General features: G+C 33.4%; 1 protein-coding gene across 1 annotated transcript; it reads right to left on the minus strand.

Annotated features, from left to right (window-relative positions):
- Positions 1 to 2643: 2643 nt before the first annotated feature.
- LOC131615195 (uncharacterized) lies at positions 2644 to 3660 on the minus strand. The gene has a single exon (XM_058886679.1). The coding sequence runs from the start codon at positions 3658 to 3660 to the stop codon at positions 2644 to 2646; it is 1017 nt and encodes a 338-aa protein (XP_058742662.1).
- Between the last annotated feature and the right edge of the window lie 17347 nt (positions 3661 to 21007).

The raw sequence follows: 21007 nt of genomic DNA on the forward strand, positions 1-21007 counted from the left end.
TGAATATAAAATAAATATGGTTGATACAATTATCAATAGCTATAAAATGTATTTACTAGGCTTGGATACAAATTGATAAATTTAACTGAACTAGATAGACACAAATTACACCATATCATTTAATTAATGAAAAATCAGGAATGTAAGATTGATGACATTGTTGTCGCGGATAGTGAGTATAAGAGAATTACTATCCCCATATTTTTTTATGGATGTTTTTGAAAAAAATTTTTATGGAAGTTTTGATTTTTCTTTTTATAAATGTTTTGAATTTTCTTTTTTAATAATAATAAACTGTTTTTTCTACTTGTTTGTTTATATAATTTATCGTTTAAATGACTTGTGTCTTTAAAGTGCGCTTATAATTTATTGTTAAAAAGTTATTATTATTTTTAATATTGGCACTAGTAGCACTAGTAATGAAGATATGTGTCTTGTTGATAGTGCAACTACTTACACAATTCTCAAGAATAAAAGATATTTCTCTAATTTAGTGAATCAAAAGACTGGTGTTAGTACTATACTACTATATATGGCACCTAAAAAATAATTACAGGCTCTGGAAGAGTTAATGTGTTGTTACGTGGAGGAACAATATTGCACATTGATAATGCATTATATTCCCCCAAGTCTCATAGAAATTTATTAATTTCAAAGATATTTGCCTAAATGGATACCATATTGAAACAAAAAATAATGGAGTTATTGAATATCTTTGTATTACAAAACACAATTCAGACACAATTGAGGAGCATCGTCTCTTTTTGTCCCGTCTGGTTTTGGGATGATAACACGAGTCTTATTTGAATCAACTTTTTGAACTTTATTTTTGCGAGAGGGAGCGTTATGAAGGTTTTCATCCAGGCGCTAAAGACTTATTTCAAAGGTGTGTGAATTCTTTTGGCGAATGATGTTAAACATGTTATTCAACAATTTGTTAGTAAGTTGCATATAGATGCTTGTTTGGAGGCCAAGCAAGTCCCCAGGTAGTGTAATCGGAAGTGGAACAACCGTTTCTATCCGATTTTCTTGAACAAATTTGACTATTGTGAAGCTTGAACTAGATCTGGATGCAGCGAAACAACCATATATTTCAGGATCCACAATGTTTTGTAGTAGTGGAAGAGGTGGTTGATTCCTTAATGGTAGAGCAATAGAAATAGCTTTTCTCGTAGTGGCAGATTTTATAGTCTTAAATCCAACCATCACTGATGAAATTAAGATTCGAGAATTCAGATATCTGAAGAAATGAGATTGTGATAACGTTGAATTATCACATAATATTTTGATTTTTATGTTACAAGACATTTATCTAAATTAAGGCAACATAAATCATCAAAGTAAGAAGCAATTCCATAGGCTCAAAGAGTGTTTAGATGTTTAAAAAGATTATCTAACAAAAACATTTGAATAACTTTATAATTATTTGAACGCGAATAGTCAGGTTTTTTCTCCTTCCTCAAGTTATATATTATGAACTATTACACTTTTTTTATCAAGAAAGGAATCGCCATCATATATAAAAACACCAAAACAAAAATAATCTTAAAAAAAAAAGTTATTTGTTAAATGGTTGCATATTACATATTATTGTTCTTGTAAAAACAACTTTTTATATGGGACAACTTCTCGACCCATCACAAAAAGTTGAGTAGTATATCTTCAACCAATTATATGGTGGTATTATTTAATTTTAACATATTTAATTATTTATTAAATAGTACCATTGTTTGTTTTTTTTTCAAAATATTTTACTCCGGTGATAACCTTATCCAACTTATATATATATATATATATATATATATATATATATATATATATATATATATATATATATATATATATATATATATATATATATATATATATATATATATATATATATATATCAAGTGAGAGTATTTTATAATGAGAGATGAGACTAAAAAATATCAATAATGGAATTTATGATCAAGAGAGAAAAATTAATAGTCACATTAATGTATTAACATTCTCTCGATGAATCCAATGATTAATATTTATTCCTCTCATCTCTCATTATAAAATACTCATTTGATATGTTCCATATATATAGTTAAATATACAAATCTCCGATAATGTTAGCTAGTTTTGTTTTTAGTCCATGGTAAAGTTTTTTTTGTAATCACCCCCTTGCAATATTTAAATTACAATACCACCTGACCGCCACATTGCAACAAATTCTCTCTTGCTGCCAACGTGTTATTTGCTTTAAATTTTTAATTTTGTATAATTCCACGTGGATTTTTTTTAAAATTTTAATCATTAAAAAAAATTAATTTGTTTTATTACTATGAGGGATAAATAAAAATTCGCTAATATTACATGAGTGTTGTCCCCTCATAATAAAATCAATAATAAAAAAAGTATTTTTTTTAAAATTTTAAAAAATATAATTATTTCTTCGTGAATTTAAAAAATAATTAAAAATTAAAGAGGATGATACATCCTGCAATTGTTAGTCAACAGAGAAATAACTTTAAAATGATAAATAATTCATAAAAACAATTCCATCTCAATATAACTTTAGACAAGTCTCACTAATATCAATTTATAGATCTGTTATCTCCAAATAATATAGGCAATTGAACATCAAATGTATCATGATTGCTTGAAAAAAATTTCTTAAAGAAATCTATTGTTGAAATTGTTTCCATCAGCAAAGTTTGCATTGAAACTTCTCATATGTCTTCCATTATTATTGTCTTCATTGATGTTCAAAGGCATTGGCATAGTCATGCCACTTCCATCATTGGTAGGGATACCATAACTACCTTGCAAATCACCTTGAGGAAATAAATTTGATTGATAATTTTCACCATTGGAAACTCCAAGCATGTTAGGAGGAAATGCCGCAGAACCCGAGTATTTTTCGCCATTGAAACCTCCATATTTTCCTTCATCAAACACTCTCGAAGTACTTCCACCATTAAAACCCTCAAATACTCCTTGAGGAAACACCTCACCAACTCCAACACTAGGATTTGAATATGGTTGTATCACCATGCTTCTATCAATGTTGTTACCCCCATTGTTATTGAAGCCTCCAAAAACTTCAAACATGTTACCACCATTATTAAGATTTTCATGTGGTGATGGCCTCATGCTACTTCCAACATTGTTATCAAAATCAATAATCATTCGATCGCATTGGTTATCTAAATCTAACAATGGTTGTTGATTCAAACTTTGATTATTTGTGTTTATCTCAAAATCTACCCCATTCTTATTCTCTAAAGGACTATTAAGATGGGACACACCCTCTTCAATATACCCTAGTCTTTGACTAAAAATCTTATACTTTTTCAACATAAAATTGATCAAACGATTCAACTCACTAGGTTCAAAATCACTCAAAACCTTACCCCCGCTTTCAATTTGATACATGTAAGAACCCATTAGTGTTTCTTCATTATCTTCCTTCATCTTGTCAAGGGTTGCTTGAAGTTTTTCACCTTTTTCCTTCAAAAAAGACACTTGGTCAGTTACATTTTTGGATCGGGTAAATTCTGACATCGACTCAAATTTGTGTATTAGGGTTTCAGCTACAGCACGAGATGGCCACATTAAAGGTGTTGTATCTCCTGGGCCAAACACAACCGCACATGCCTCAAGATCACAAAGGGTTGTCACCTGCTCCATTTTAGTGAACAACCCTTTTATTCTCTTCTTATAACACAGTTTTCTCTGACTTAAATTCTCAATCAATTTGGATGTGATCTTCCTTCTTCTAATTCTTGCCATAATTTCTATTAGGGAGTATTTTTTTTCCTCTCTTTTTCTTTCTATAACATATTTCAACATAAAATAAGAGTCATATATATATATATATATATAGGATATGTTGGGGAAGTATATGAAAGATATTGAAAAGTAAAATAAAATAAAGAAGAACTTAATATTTTGTTAAAAGGATGGTTCAATCCTTATTTGTCCATTTAATGCATCCTTTTTTTAAAAGCAAAAATCAAATTATAATTAATAAAAAACTAAAAGTAAAAGACTATTAAATGTTTGAATAGATAATATATGATTAAAAAAAAAGACTTTTTGACCAATCGTTAGTTGGTCCAGTGGTGATTGGCGCTGGATTTGGTAGGGAGAAATTTCTGCAACTGCGATCGGGAGGGGGATGGAACCATTTGATGTCAGCCCCCGAACCAGACTAAATCAGTGGTATAAAAGAAAAAAAAAACCTTTTGAGGATTTTAAAATAGAGTAATATGAACTTTTCAATTTTTTGAATATTTTAAATATAACTTTCTTTATTCTCAAGATAAATACAAACATAAACATTAAAAACTATAACTTAAACATTAATGAGAGTTGAATAAAATATATTTCCTTTTAGTTCAAGGATTCATCATATTAATTGTAACAAAAAGTATTATATTTTTTGACTTTGGCAGTAACAAAATATTTGTTTAATACTTTTTTTATCCTTAATGGTTGAATTCTCAGGTGGAAATAGGTTAGGCTAAGCTAGGCTTTATAAGATCGGGGTTTGACCTACGATAAATTTGAAAGGTCTGAGTCTGACTTGTGACCTATAATAGACTCTCTTTTTTGACCTGGCCTTTTTAAGAGTCTGGTTTGGCCTGAAAGTCTATTTAAAAGCCTATTTTTCATTATGATTTCCAATTAATCCATATTATTTAAGAAACCTTATAAGTCGTTCTATATATACATCTATATATACATATATAAGCCGACCTATTTAGTCTTTGTTCTAATATATGTGTATATAGGCTTGCCTGTTTAGTCTTTTTTCTAATAAGAGTGAAGTCTCATTTTAGTCCCTCACAAAAATTGTAGAGGTCAGATTAGTCCCTGAGAAAAAAAAAGGTCCCTATTAAATCCCTTATAAAATTTAACCGAGCCATGTTAGTCCCTCTACTAATATTTTTTTCAAATCATTTTTTTTACTTTTGAACCGTGACTGGACCACCAGTGAAGATCCATTTTAATCTCTCACAAAAAAGGGAGAATCCAAATTAGTCCCTGAGAAAAAAAATATCTCTATTTAATCCCTTATAAAATTTAACTGAGCCACGTTTGTCCCTCTGTTAATATTTTTTTCAAACGATTTTTTTCGTATTTTTAAACTATGACTGGACTTGACAAGATAGACCTGCTTTCAGAAATTGAGTACAGGTCAGGGGTTGAGTTCCTTTGCGCATGGTCTTCAGAGTCTAAGTTTCCACCAGAAGTTGGGTTCCCTAGAAGTGAGACATTAAAATCTTATCATTCAGAATTAGAGTCATCATATTCTAATCTTTCATAATTTGAGTCTCAAGCTTCTCTTCATATGTTCCTATCAGAGTCAGAGTCCGATAAATTCTTTGACTAATGATCATGCACACTTGAACATATTTTAGTGTACCTAATTGTTCATTAAACGCTTTGTTATCATCAAAACTTAAGTGATATGGTATAAATTAAACCAATTTTCTTCCAACATACCATGTGTATTAGCTTCGCCACAAGTATTATTTACAAAAGCAAGAAATTATCCTAAATCACCTTAGTAACAAAACTAAACCTTCCTAAAAGATCATTAACAATTAAAACAATAACGACACCTAATACACAAGAATACATAACAACAAAAACCATAGTCACTTATCCATAAGCCTGATAATAAACCAAACAAAGAAAAAAACGTCGTGGTATCGCGATGATTTATCTACAATCCTTTCATAAATAATTTCAATTCAACAGTCGTAAAATAGGGAGTACAGTCACAATTTAAAAAAAATCGATTTGAAAAAAAATATACTAAAAGAAGAACTAACATGACTTGGTTAAATTCTGTAAGGGATTAAATATAGACTTTTTTTTTATAGGGACTAATTTGGACTCTTCCTTTTTTGTGAGGGACTAAAATGAGTTTTTATTAGCTGTCCAGTCACGGTTCAAAAGTAAGAAAAAAACCGATTTTAAAAAAATGTTAGTTGAGGGACTAACATGACTCGGTTAAATTTTTTAAGGGATTTAATATGGACTTTTTTTCCTCAGGGACTAATCTGAGCTTTACAGTTTTTGTGAGGGACTAAAATGAGACTTCACTCTTCTAATAAACATGTAAATATAGGCCGGTCTATTTAACCTATTTTTAATATGCATGAAAATATAGGTCGGCCTATAAGGCTTGATAGGCTTTTTTTTAATAGTCTAATCCTGACCTATTTTATTAAATAAACTTTTAAAAAAGCCTAAACCTGACTTTTTTGTTAAATAAGTCTGACCGGACTTGACCTTATATAGGCTAGACCATAAACCCCTGTAGGCCGGCCTGACTTATTCCCACCCCTACTTATCCTAATTATATGTTAGTTGAGTGGCAAGAGTTTAACTTTATAATTTTAGTGGATAAAGTTTAAATTGGATATTAGACTATTGTATATAATTTTAGTGGATAAAGTTTAAATTGGATATTAGAATATTGATCCGGGAATTATCATCCTCAGAGATGGAGAGATGCCATTCAACAGTTTCTACGGTTTCGAGCTTTGGTTTGAATGAGCAAAAAGTAAACAAAGATATAGACAGGAAAAGAATAAACACATTCTTAGAAGAGAAATAACTTATCAGGAATGTAAATATATTCACTCTTCACAAACATACACTTACCAACCCATTATACTCAACCAACGATACTCATCTATGTCATCACGTATCTCTCACATAAGCGTCCATCTCTGAAGCATAAACGAGATCATCTCACAACTAAGGTTATCTCTAACGCGAAGTCACGAGAACATCCGTATTCTCGCGTCGGCGATCTCTCGCGCGCCGCTCAAACACGAAAGCATTAAGTACAGATACCCACAGTGAATGCTAGCTCTAAATCTATCTCTAGAGTTCAGAACCAACAGATTATCATCCTAGATAAGGATTCAAGAAGTTTATCTCTAAAGCAACCCAAATCCCCAGCATAGAGCAAAAATCCAGAACAACATCAGCACAGATTTGTAAAGCAAGTTAAACATAACATTATAATCGATAAATATACATAAGATTCGAGTAAATATACAAACAAAACCCAACCAAAGAGAAATACACAAAGAAGAAGAGAAATGAACAAAAAATCTCCCGGTTTGTCAGCTCCATTCGACGCTCAATCCACCCCTAATCATCCAAATGCAACCTCCAAAGTTGTTTTCTAAGCTAATCTACCCTAAGAATGAAGGTTTGATGAGTTGGGAACAAATACCCCAAACCATAACCTAAAAATGTGATTTTTACCCCTATTTAACGAGCTGATATCTATCATGGTCGCTCAGCGGAGGTACTCCCGCTTAGCGACTGACTGCAAAAGTGAAATCTTGTTTTCGCCATAAGTTGAGAACCGTAACTCCGAATTGTGCCCGGTTCGAAACGTTGGAAAGCTTATTCAATGCTCTATCCAATAATGAATGAATGGAAACCAAAATGATGATTTTGGTCATCCTTAATTTTAGCCTATGGAAGTCCGCTTGACGGTGGCTAAGCGGGCTTGCACCAAAACTGCGAAATCGAAGCCGTGTCTTTGACACTTTATTCCTCAAGGCTCCAATAAGCATGAATACCTATAAAAACAAAGGAAAAACTATTAAATGATACATTAAATGAATCAAAACTCAATTATGTTAATATTTACATAAAAGTGGGGAATTTATTACAAAAATGGAATGAATAGAATCGATAAGTGCCACAATTATATACTCAAAATATCGACATTTTGGCACTTATCAAACTCTTCCCAACTTGAAACTTTGTTTGTCCTCAAACAATGTCAAATAAATCAAAGAATTAAAAGCAATAAACCAAAGAATCGTGAATCAACAAGTTTTGAAAACAAAAAACAAATGTATGGTTTAACACAAAAACGTATAAACAAAGTAAGTACTTACCACTATCCTACAACGACAACATGTAAACGAAACGAATCATAAGCACAAAAATCATGCAAAACATTCTAAAACAATACATGCTATCTCATGAATCACACCTAGCAAAATTTCATCAATGGATGAAGAACACACAAAGGTGAAGGACTTTTAACACTCTTCCAACAATCTTGCAAACAAAAGATTAAATTATCCATTCATCCAAAAATCACATTGAAGATATAAAAGCAAGAATCACAAGGACTTTTAAAGGTTGTAATGTGGCTTGGTTAACAAACAAGGGATATGTCCTAAGGCTAATCGAAACAAAAACTTGCCTAAACCTAAGGGAGTGATCAATCCGCAAAGTTCTAAGCAACAAAATCTCGATTAGACTTCTTCCTTAATCACTAGTTTCTCAAACCAATCACAATACTTATTAGCACAGTTATTCACTTCTCTTTTCTTTTTCTTTTTCAAAACTTTTTCTCTTTTTTTTTCTTTTCTTTTCACTTTTTTTTTCTTTTTTTTTTCTCTCTTTTCAACTCATAGCAACAACCAAATAAGTAGCAACCATTTCTCTCCCCAACTTGAATTCAACCACACCATCATATGAATACTCCCTACTTTCTAAGGCAAGGTAAAAATTCATACCAAAAATCATGGTTGAGGGTTCAAGAAAACAAAGAATCAATCATACATGCAAAAATGAGAACTAAACACTCAAAGATAAGCATTTAGCAAAAAACAACATGGACATTGACAAAAAGCTCAAAAGGGTTAACAAATGATCACACACTCACAAGGTGAATTGACTATTTGGTTATGGTGGTTGTGCTCAAAATGAAACAAAATGCCTTGATCCTTTTCATGTTTTCATAAAATCAACATAAACAAAAGATTAAGCATAATAAAATCCAGTTATAACAAGATTGTGGCCTCCAGCATATGTGAATAATGGAAAGCTTCCTCACATTTATGGTTTGGAAACTAAAGTGATTCAATCAACAAGCAAGTAATGCAAAAGAATGTGTTGTGAGTTCAATACCAAGAACAAAGTATAATCCAAGGGAAGAATAAAGGACAAGGAAGAAGAGGAACACAAGAATTGGTTATAACTGCTATTCTTTCACTTTCTCTTAGAACAAGATTACAAGTTTACAAGAATAACAAATAACCTCTCTCACCCTAAATTAGGATTTGCAGCTTAGCAATGATGAGAGACTAGTATGCTATTTATAATAAAACCTAACATACTAACTAATGGGTTTTTTCCACAAGGCCCATTACACAAGCCAACTTAATAAACAAACTAACTTAACAAATTAGGGTTTAAACACTAAAACCTAATTTAACATGCTAACAACCCTAGCATCTTCGACACAAGCATGTGAACAACCTTCGACTTCATGCTTAATCCTGTCGAACCAAGAAGCTACCCTTTGACCATAATAGAATTCGATCCAATATCTCACAAATCTCCACCTTGGATCTAACTCTACAACATCAAGGGAACAACTAGCTTTCTTCATGTAGCTTTAGCAACTACATACAGTGGAAAAACTTGCAACTCGGCAATGTCTTCTCCGCTGCCGTCAATTCTGCATTCATGGCTGCCTCTCCCTTCAACGCTTCCAAACAACCCTGCTGAACCAGTAGGGCTTTCATCTTCAAGCGCCACAGACCGAAATCATTCACTCCGGTGAACTTTTCAATCTCATAATTTGTTGAAGGCATCTTCTCCACGCTCACCGCACCAATTTGTTGTGAATTCAATACCAAGAACAAAGTATAATCCAAGGGAAGAATAAAGGACAAGGAAGAAGAGGAACACAAGAATTGGTTATAACTGCTATTCTTTCACTTTCTCTTAGAACAAGATTACAAGTTTACAAGAATAACAAATAACCTCTCTCACCCTAAATTAGTATTTGCAGCTTAGCAATGATGAGAGACTAGTATGCTATTTATAATAAAACCTAACATACTAACTAATGGGTTTTTTCCACAAGGCCCATTACACAAGCCAACTTAATAAACAAACTAACTTAACAAATTAGGGTTTAAACACTAAAACCTAATTTAACATGCTAACAACCCTAGCATCTTCGACACAAGCATGTGAACAACCTTCGACTTCATGCTTAATCCTGTCGAACCAAGAAGCTACCCTTTGACCATAATAGAATTCGATCCAATATCTCACAGAATGAATGGTATGGTAATTGTACAAATGAAAAGTTTCCTAAACATGTTATGCTATAGAAAGCGATAAATGAGTAACTTGAATGATACGACTTCAAAAACAATATCCTACCATACATCCGCAAGTTGAAACACTCAAGCTTTGGAAAATCACCTCAAAAATCTTCAAATTACCGACAAAATTCGAGTACAAACAACCAACAAAAGAATTAGAAAAACAAAACTAATATATACTATTAATTAGCCTTGGTGAGAGTGGGAAAAGGAGTGAACCAAGTGGAATAGGAACCCCACTGGTACAAAGCAGGAAAACAAAATTCTGCTATGCTCGCTTTGCGGAGCTGAGCTCGCTTAGCGGGCACATCAGAACTCAGAAAAATTAGAATTGCACCAGCTGTTTCAATCACTCGCCACTTCACCTAAATACCTCATAAACAGAAATATAAACAACATTTACAACCGTTGGGGTGCCTCCCAACAAGCGCTTGTTTTACGTCGTTAGCTCGACGCCTTTATTGTTTTGGTGTTTGGAAAGTAGCCTCCTCTCGTCATGCCATGGTGACGTCTCACCGTGCAAGCCTAAAGAAAGTGTCCTAACCAACCACTCAACAAACGTTACGGGTACAAATATATACAATAATTAAACGAACATAAAATGAAAGTATACAACTATATACACGAACAAACACATATCTACAAGTATGGAACAAATACAATTATTATCACACAAAAAGAGAAAATTGGTGAATGTTGGATTCACAAGTTGAAAAGTGAATATTTTGAATAACGAACTGGTCCAATCTCAACGTGTTTCACCAACATTCACCAACAAAGTATACTTGTATGCAAACATATACAAGTAACTATTTGGTGAACATAAACAAGTAAACATGTACAAGTAAATATATACACGTGAAACTATACAATATATACGTTATATACAAAGCTCAAAACCACGAAAACTATTGCGATGCAATCACAACCATCCCCGGCAACGGCGCCATTTTGTTGAATGCAGTATAGGGCAAGTAACAAAAAAAAGATTTGGAAATATTGATCCGAGAATTATCGTCCTCAGAGATGGAGAGATGCCATTCAACAGTTTCTACGGTTTCGAGCTTTGGTTTGAATGAGCAAAAAGTAAACAAAGATATAGACAGGAAAGGAATAAACACATTCTTAGAAGAGAAATAACTTATCAGGAATGTAAATATATTCACTCTTCACAAACATACACTTACCAACCAATTATACTCAACCAACGATACTCATCTATGTCATCACGTATCTCTCACATAAGCGTCCATCTCTGAAGCATAAACGAGATCATCTCACAACTAAGGTTATCTCTAACGCGAAGTCGCGAGAACATCCGTATTCTCGCGTCGGCGATCTCTCGCGCGCCGCTCAAACACGAAAGCATTAAGTACAGATACCCACAGTGAATGCTAGCTCTAAATCTATCTCTAGAGTTCAGAACCAACAGATTATCATCCTAGATAAGGATTCAAGAAGTTTATCTCTAAAGCAACCCAAATCCCCAGCATAGAGCAAAAATCCAGAACAACATCAGCACAGATTTGTAAAGCAAGTTAAACATAACATTATAATCGATAGATATAAATAAGATTCGAATAAATATACAAACAAAACCCAACCAAAGAGAAATACACAAAGAAGAAGAGAAATGAACCGAAAATCTCCCGGTTTGTCAGCTCCGTTCGACGCTCAATCCACCCCTAATCATCCAAATGCAACCTCCGAAGTTGTTTTCTAAGCTAATCTACCCTAAGAATGAAGGTTTGATGAGTTGGGAACAAATACCCCAAACCATAACCTAAAAATGTGATTTTTACCCCTATTTAACGAGCTGATATCTGTCATGGTCGCTCAGCGGAGGTAATCCCGCTTAGCGGCTGATAGCAAAAGTGAAATCCTGTTTTCGCCATAAGTTGAGAACCGTAACTCCGAATTGCGCCCGGTTCGAAACGTTGGAAAGCTTATTCAATGCTCTATCCAATAATGAATGAATGGAAACCAAAATGATGATTTTGGTCATCCTTAATTTTAGCCTATGGAAGTCCGCTTGACGGTGGCTAAGCGGGCTTGCACCAAAACTGCGAAATCGAAGCCGTGCCTTTGACACTTTATTCCTCAAGGCTCCAATAAGCATGAATACCTATAAAAACAAAGGAAAAACTATTAAACGATACATTAAATGAATCAAAACTCAATTATGTAATATTTACATAAAAGTTGGGAATTTATTACAAAAATGGAATGAATAGAATCGATAAGTGCCACAATTATATACTCAAAATATCGACATTTTGGCACTTATCACACTGACAGTGTAAAAAAGTTTTACACTATCAACCAATCACGACCATGAATCAGGACAAGTTAGACTGTAATTTTAAAAAAACTTATATGACATGGCAAAACGATTTGTTTCTATTGGATGACAGTGTAAAACATTTTTACACTGTCAGTGCACTACCTTTAACCTCAATTATTATATATTAAATATCATAATTTATAAAATATTTAAAAATAAAATTTTTATATTTATTATAAACTAAATTTCATTAATCATGATTCAGATGTTATTTATAGCACACGAAAATCTTCCAAAATACCAATGTATGCTAATTTAACGAACTTCGTGACTTTTATGTAGTATAGCACACGAAAATCTTTCAAAAGACTCAATTTTGCAAGTTTAACATACTTCGTGACTTTTATGTAGTATAGCACACTAAAATTTTCCAAGATACCAATGTATACATGTTTAACAAACTTCGTGACGTTTATGTAGTATAGCACACGAAAATCTCCCAAAATACCAAATTTGCAAATTTAACGAACTTCGTGACTTTGATGTAGTATAACACACAAAAATCTTCCAAAATACCAATGTATGCAAGTTTAACCAAATTCATGATTTTTTATGTAGTATAGCACACGAAAATCTTCCAAAAGACTAAATTTTGCAAGTTTAACAAACTTCGTGACTTTTATGTAGTATAGCATACGAAAATCATCCAAAAGACTAAATTTTGCAAGTTTAAAAAACTTCGTGACTTTTACGTAGTATATAGCACACCAAAATCTCCCAAAATACCAAATTTTGCAAGTTTAACGAACTTCGTGACTTTTATGTAGTATAGCACGCGAAAATCTTCCAAAATACCAATGTATGCAATTTTAACGAACTTCGTGACTTTTATGTAGTATATATAGCACACAAAAATATTCCAAAAGACTAAATTTTGCAAGTTTAACAAATATCGTGACTTTTATATAGTATAGCACACGAAAATCTTCCAAAAGACCAAATTTCGCAAGTTTAACAAACTTCGTGACTTTTATGTATTATAGCACACGAAAATCTTCCAAAATACCAATGTATGCAAATTTAACCAACTTCGTGATTTTTATGTAGTATAGCACATGAAAATCTTCCAAAATACTAAATTTTGCAAGTTTAACAATCTTCGTGACTTTTATGTAGTATAGCATACGAAAATCATCCAAAAGAATAAATTTTGCAAGTTTAACAAAATTCGTGACTTTTATGTACTATAGCATACGAAAATCTTCCAATAGACCAAATTTCGCAAGTTTAACAAACTTCGTGACTTTTAGGTATTATGGCACACGAAAAGCTTCCAAAATACGAATGTATGCAAGTTTAACGAACTTCGCGACTCTTATGAAGTATAGCACACGAAAATATTCCAAAAGACTAAATTTTGCATGTTTAAAGAAATTCGTGACTTTTAAGTAGTAGAGCACACAAAAATCTTCCAAAATACTAACGTATGCAAGTTTAATGAACTTCTTGACTTTTATGTAGTATAACACATGAAAATCTTCCAAAATACCAATGTATGCAAGTTTAACGAACTTCGTGACTTTTATGTAGTATTGCACACGACAATCTTCCAAAAGACTAAATTTTCCAAGTTTAACAAACTTCGTGACTTTTATGTACTATAGCATACGAAAATCTTCCAATAGACCAAATTTCGCAAGTTTAACAAACTTCGTGACTTTTATGTATTATAGCACACGAACATCTTCCAAAATACCAATGTATGCTAGTTTAACGAGCTTCGAAAAGTTTATGTCGTATAGCACACGAAAATCTTCCAAAAGACTAAATTTTGCAATTTTAACAAATTTTGTGACTCTTATGTAGTATAGCACATGAAAATTTTCCAAAATACTAATGTATACAAGTTTAACAAACTTTGTGACGTTTATGTAGTATGGCACACGAAAATCTACTTAAGTATAAGAGATAGGAGTGATAATAGATTAGGTCACGGGCTAGGGGTTTATGGTCCGATCTACTTAACATTTAGTTCGTTCTATCTCGTTTAATAAAAATGTCTGACTCGGACATTTTAAAAAGTCTATTAATAAATAGATTAGGGTCGTCTTTGAGGGCGTGCAAGGTGGGCTGCCGCACATGGGCTCAATTTTTTTATTGTTAAACTATAACTAAATGGGGCCTTATAAATTTTTTCCATTGTTAAAATGTGGTTAAATAAGACCTTTAATTGTCTTGTCATGGTTGAACCATAAATAATTTACACAGGGTCTCCAAAAACTTGAGACGACCATGAAATAAATTGAACTAGAGTTTATAAGAAAAACTTATTAGACTTATCAGACCGACCTATTTATATGTAATATTATTTATTATATTTAATATAATAAACTAAGTGTATATAATTAAATTTTTGTAAAATATTAAAAATCATATATATACTCATGTTTATCTATACATTAATTGTGTTGAAAAAAATTGGAAAAAAATGTATAGGCTCTAAAAAAATTCATTATCCTTAAAAAAATTAGATGTCCAGACTCTATAAAATCAATTTTTAAATAGATTAATAGGTCAAATATGTTTTTAAAAAGAACAAGTCTGATTCAAAATAAAGTCTTTGACAAGCAATCGGCCAACACTAGGTTTTAACTTGTTTAATTAGGCTTGACTGATTTAAGTAAAATTCGGCTCAACCCGGTCTATTCTCACCCACTACTTTAATAAATACATTTTATATAGAGGTGTACATTGGTTGGGTTGAATTGGGTTTGGTCTAATCGTTTTCCATCCCGTTCAAACTTCAATGGGTTGAGTTCGTCGTCCAACCCGCATTTTCATTATCAAAACCAACAAGAACCGACCCATTTATTTATGGGTTGGGTTCGTGGGTTGTGTTTCAAATTAAAAAATAATATTTTTTTTCAATTTAACACAATTCAATATACTTATTTCTAACACACAAAATGGATGAAGAATATCATATAATAAATAATAATATTCATCAACATAACATAACATTGGATAATAGTATAAAATTCCACAATACACATTATTTTTATAAAATACGTAAATTGGAAATGATATAAAAGAAAATAAGAAACAACATTTAGTCTTAGAATTACATATACTCATTGATCTACTAGTATTATTGGTGGAGAATAAAGTTTTTTTGGAAAAACTATGGTTAATACTCAGATAATAATTTTATATTTTTATTTAAAATAATAATAAAAATTAAGAAATTACTAATGTCACATAAATGGATTGGGTCAACGGGTTTGCGGGTTGCAAAACTCAAACCCGATACCCCAACCAAAATTATATGGGTTATTACAAATTGGGTTGGGTATACCCGTAAATGAACGAGTTCGAGTAATTTATGGGTTGTTCGGTTTGGGTTTGCGGGTTCGTGGGACGTCGATCCGCACCCATGAACACCCCTAATTTAATGTCAAAGTTTTCATCTCACCCAACAAAAAACCGAGATATAAATCTAACAACAATGGTTTATGTTTTTTTTAATGACGTCATTCTTTTTATTTTATTTTTCATTTACATATTAAGTCATCTATCTCTTAACCCCCAAGGGTTGGTCTAGCGGTGGAAGCTTAGGTCTTGAGAGTGTGTTCCTCTCAAGGTCTTGAGTTCGAATCCTACTAGGTGCTATCAATTCTTGTGTTGGGCCAGTTCATACAGAACTTTGTTATGGCTTTAAATGGGGTGTTGGGCCAGTTCATACAGAACTTTGTTATGGCTTTAAATGGGGCCCCCGCTAGTGGACGATGGGATTGGTCCCTCTTGGATCGATCGAGGAGAAATATCACTCAATTTACCATTTTTTTTCTTTTTGGGCCTCCAATAAAAATTATTTATTCCTTGGGGTGGGCTGACAACCGAGGAGAAAATTCCTTATTTTATTTTTTATTTAAAAAAGAAATAACCTATTACCACGATATTTAGTAATATCTGAGAGAAAAAGTGACATAATTTTGTTTGTAAACGAATCTTTGCTGTTCATCTATAAAATATCAACCACTATTACAAATATTACATTTTATGACAAATTTTCCACCTTACTCAACAAAAAGTCGAGGTAAAATTCCAAGACATGCTATGTAATTTTTTTTCAAGAAATTATCACTTATTCCCTCAGTTTAAGAAAGTAACAAAATTGAGGGGTAAACTAATTTATAATACATGCTTCGAGTCCTAGAAACTGCAGTTTTTATTTTATTTTCTTTAAAAGTGACACATTTCTTATTATTTAAGAGTTTATTTTATTATTAAATATTCTATTACCTCGTTTCTTAAATAATCGAGGGGTATGATATCCAAATTTTACTATAAAAGGACTCATTCCCTGAGTTTTACCCTAAACCTAATCACATGTCCAACTGCTCCACACTCTTAAACATCATTCTTTCAGATGGATTGTGAGACACGATTTTTTTTATTATGTGTTGTTGTTGTTCTTCTTTTTTTACTGAAAAGTAATTTCATTATGCCAAATTGGCAACAACAAAATCAACAGGTGCAATACTAGGAAGGCACTCCAACCAAAAGTTTGATCCTACAACTTTGGCCATATTAGTCATATGGTGAGCATCCACAGTAAAACATCTGCTAAAGAACATAACCGATGAACACTTAAAACTATCAAGCAAAGATCTACAATTCTCCGCAATATGATCAAGATTTGCTACAACTAAGGCTCCACCTTAAAACTCCAATATTTCAACAAACTAAGACACCACCTAATGGCAAGCAACTCTGTAATGCTCATGTCATCGCAAATAAAACTCTCTTTAGCGCTGGCTGAAAACACAGTTTTATGCTCTTGGTCTTTAACAACACAATCGAACGTGATTCCTTCCCCTTCAAAAACGCCCACATCCACCAAGACAACATACACTCCTTTGAAAATAGGAAAAACAGGAGTGGCCTGGCCTTGAATCTCCACACTCATAGGCTATTTGTTGTCTTTGCAAAACTCTGTCACACAATGCCACGCGTCACCCTCCATTGTTGAAGGATACACCAACTTTTTGTTAAACAAAGCATCATTTCTAGCTGTCCAGATTTTCCAAAAAGAAGTGCACAGAAGTTGAACACAAATTTTCTTCTTTGAACTAATAACAGACGACCCAGTCCGTAAGCTCCAAATATGGACTTTGGGTATAACAGGAAGGTTCCAAATTGCTTTCCAATTTTCTTGTGAGAATTGATTGAAGACCCATGTTCCTTGGAAGAATTATGAGGTTGAAGTAAATGATACGTAGACCGGACAGAGCAGACATCATCCTACTCATAGTGCCAAATTTGAATGTCCTCCGATAATCTCCCCGAGAGGGGAATGCTCAGGATCTTCTTTTCCTCCATTGGGTTAAACACATAGTGGACCTTTTCATAATTCTAAAAGCCAAGGTCAATGTCTATCAGCTCACACACACGTTCCACGGGAATTCGAGGCTCAGCCGAAGTAAACAGCTTGAATCCAGGGCTGTCTAGAATCCAGTTGTCTCCCTTTATCCGCACCTGTTCACCGTTTCCAATCCTTCAGCGGGTACCACTTTGAATCAACTCTCTAGCACTAAGGATATTTCTCCAAGCATATCTTGGATTATAACCCAAAGTGGCAACATAAATGAAATTATTCAGATAATACCTCCCTTTTAGAAACTTACTCAACAACGAATTCTCATCCTTAAGGAGTCTCCAATATTGTTTCCCAAGCAAGCATCGGTTGAAATCACTAATTCCAACTTAACCAACTTAACCATGCAATTTTGTCCCAACTTAACCAATGAATTTTTCTTTTACCTTCCATTGCTCCCCACCAAACCTTAGTTATCATGCCCTCAATCTCATGACAAACACTTTCCGGAAGTTTGTAATAACTCATGACATAGTTGGGGATGACTTGAGCAACCGCTTTGATAAGGAATTCTTTTCCGGCCCTCAAAAGAAACTTTTCTTTCCACCCCTTGATTTTCTTCCACACGCGCTCCTTGACCAGAGCAAAAATCTCTTTCTTTGACCTTCCAAAGACCATAGGTAATCCCAAATACTTAGCATGTTTCAAAACCGTCTTGACACCCATCTCTCGTTGGATAAAAATTCTAACATTCTCTTCCACATTACAGCTGAAAGATGATTTTGATTTTTCCCAGTTTACAACCTGACCCGAAGAGGTTTTGTATCTTTAAAAGATGGAAAGGATTCTCTGAGCCTCCAAAACATTTGCTCTAGTAAACAATAAGATGTCATCCGCGAAAAACAAGTGTGAAATGATTGGAGCATGCCTAGCCACCTTTATTCCATGAATTCCTCCATTTATGATTTCTTGCTTTAGCATACCTAAAAATAATTAGCACACAAAATGAATAAATAAGGTGAGAGGGGATCCACTTGTGGAGTCCTCTTTCCGAAATGAAAATTTTCCTAGCTTGGCCATTTAAGAGAATATGACAGGAAAGAAGGAAATACATCCATGAATCAAATCAACCAACGCCCTAGGAAACCCCATAGAGGATAATGTAGCCCCCACAAAATCCCACTCCAACTGATCATACGCCTTCGACATGTCCAGTTTTAGCTCCATGACACCTCTCTTCCCTTTTGTTTTCTTTTTTAACTAGTGAAAGCATTCCAAGGCAATGATGGCATTGTCAGTAATTTGTCTCCCTTGAACAAAAGCACTTTGTTCCTCATCTATCACCTCTGGAAGAATCTACTTCAGCCTATTAGCAATAGCATTTGTCATTATTTTCATGATCACGTTGCATAGACTAATAGGGCAAAATTCTTTTGGAGAGGAAGGATTCTTGCATTTTAGAATCAGCGCAATGAAAGTAGAGTTCAGAGGCCTAGGATCTTTGTGATTATTGAGGAAATCAAGCACCATATCAGCGACATCCAAGTTTAATATATGCCAGAACTTCTGGTAGAACAAAGTTGGAAGTCCACCCGGTCCTAGAGATTTTAGAGGATTCATTTGGAAGAGGGCCTCTTTAACTTCAAGATCCGTAAATTTGTCTTCACACCACACGATATGATTATGATTCAGTTTATTTTTTACTGACTCACAATTCTCATAAATGTGTTGCGAATTAGAAGTCTTGTAAACCTCGGTGAAATGTTTAACAAGCAGCCTTTCGCATTTATCATGTCCTTTCCACCAGTAATCACGATCATCTTTCAGATTCTTTATATAATTAATCTTCCTCCTTTGATGTTATTTTCCATGGAAGAACTTGGTATTACAGTCTCCATGATTCAGCCAAACAACCCTACTTTTTTGTCTCCAAATTATCTCTTCAAATTGCAGTAGCCTATTATGCTAGTTTTCTATAGCTTTTTGGGCCTGAATGTCCTCCTCTCTATTCCCCCATTTGGACTCATCCTTCATTAATTCCTCCATCCTAGTCATCTCCTTAGACACCATACCAATCATATACTCCTTAAAGTGATCATCCAACTATTTCTTAGCCTGTATGCGATGGTGCCCCTTCCATCTCCCTCCATTCCACAAATTCTCATTCAACCCTTCACAATTGGGGTCATTCAACCAAACTTCCTCAAAACTGAAGATATGTTTCCTTTTCTTCACAAGTTCCCCTGCATTCTCTTCCAACAAAATCCCAATAGTAGCGTGATCAAACCCATACCGCAAGAAGTGCTTGAATTTGACAGATCGAATCTATTGATGAAATTGGTCGTAGCCAATGCACGATCCAGTCTGCATTGAATATTATTAGAATTATGTCTCCCATTTGACCATGTAAGTTGGTATCCCTCGTATCTCAAATCAATCAAGCCACATAACTCTATGGTTTGACGCCCCCCGCGACAGTTGAGATAAGCACACAAATGGATGGAAAAGTAGGTTAAATTCAAGTCAAGAGAATTTCATAATTTGAGTCAAATGAGCTGGTAGAGTGAAATAAGAAAACACAAAGAATTTGACCCATTTCTCGTGTGATTCGAATCAAGTACAAAGTCTGATTCGAGTTATGAAGGCTCATGATTCGAATCAAGTGCAAAGTCTAATTCGAGTCAATTTAGACCGAGCCAAACAGAGAAATATGAGAAATTTTGTGATTCGAGTCAAGAAAGAATTGTGATTCAAATCAAATGAGACAAATGCAACCTAGAGCTGTCTGATTCGAATCAAGTGCAACTTGTAATTCGAGTCACATACTTGCATGATTCAAATCAAGTTAAAAGTGTGGATCGTGTCACAGGTTTTGAAGACTTTCAATTTTCCTTTGTTCAATTTTATTCGAGTCCTAAAATGTACATGATACGAGTCATATGAACATAAAATCTCAATTTTTCCTGTTTTTCAAAAATACTTTGAGATTTTCTTTTCCATCTAACTTTAAGGGGACGACACTTGGGCACAAAACCATCGCAAGTATCAGGGGCGGTTTTCCAAAATTGTTGTGGCAACCATAGTTATATAAGGAAGAGGGCGGTTTTCATGGAACCGTCGCTGCCTTTGTGTCGCAAATTGCTTTTTTTCTTGTTGTGATATATGGTTCTTGTTTAACTAAGTCAAGCAATCAACTAA

This window comes from Vicia villosa, linkage group LG6 (assembly GCF_029867415.1).
Source record: "Vicia villosa cultivar HV-30 ecotype Madison, WI linkage group LG6, Vvil1.0, whole genome shotgun sequence".
Lineage (NCBI taxonomy): Eukaryota > Viridiplantae > Streptophyta > Magnoliopsida > Fabales > Fabaceae > Vicia > Vicia villosa.

Excerpts from the sequence above, each read along its gene's own strand:
- LOC131615195 (XM_058886679.1), bottom strand. The coding sequence starts at position 3,660 with ATGGAGCAGGTGACAACCCTTTGTGATCTTGAGGCATGTGCGGTTGTG.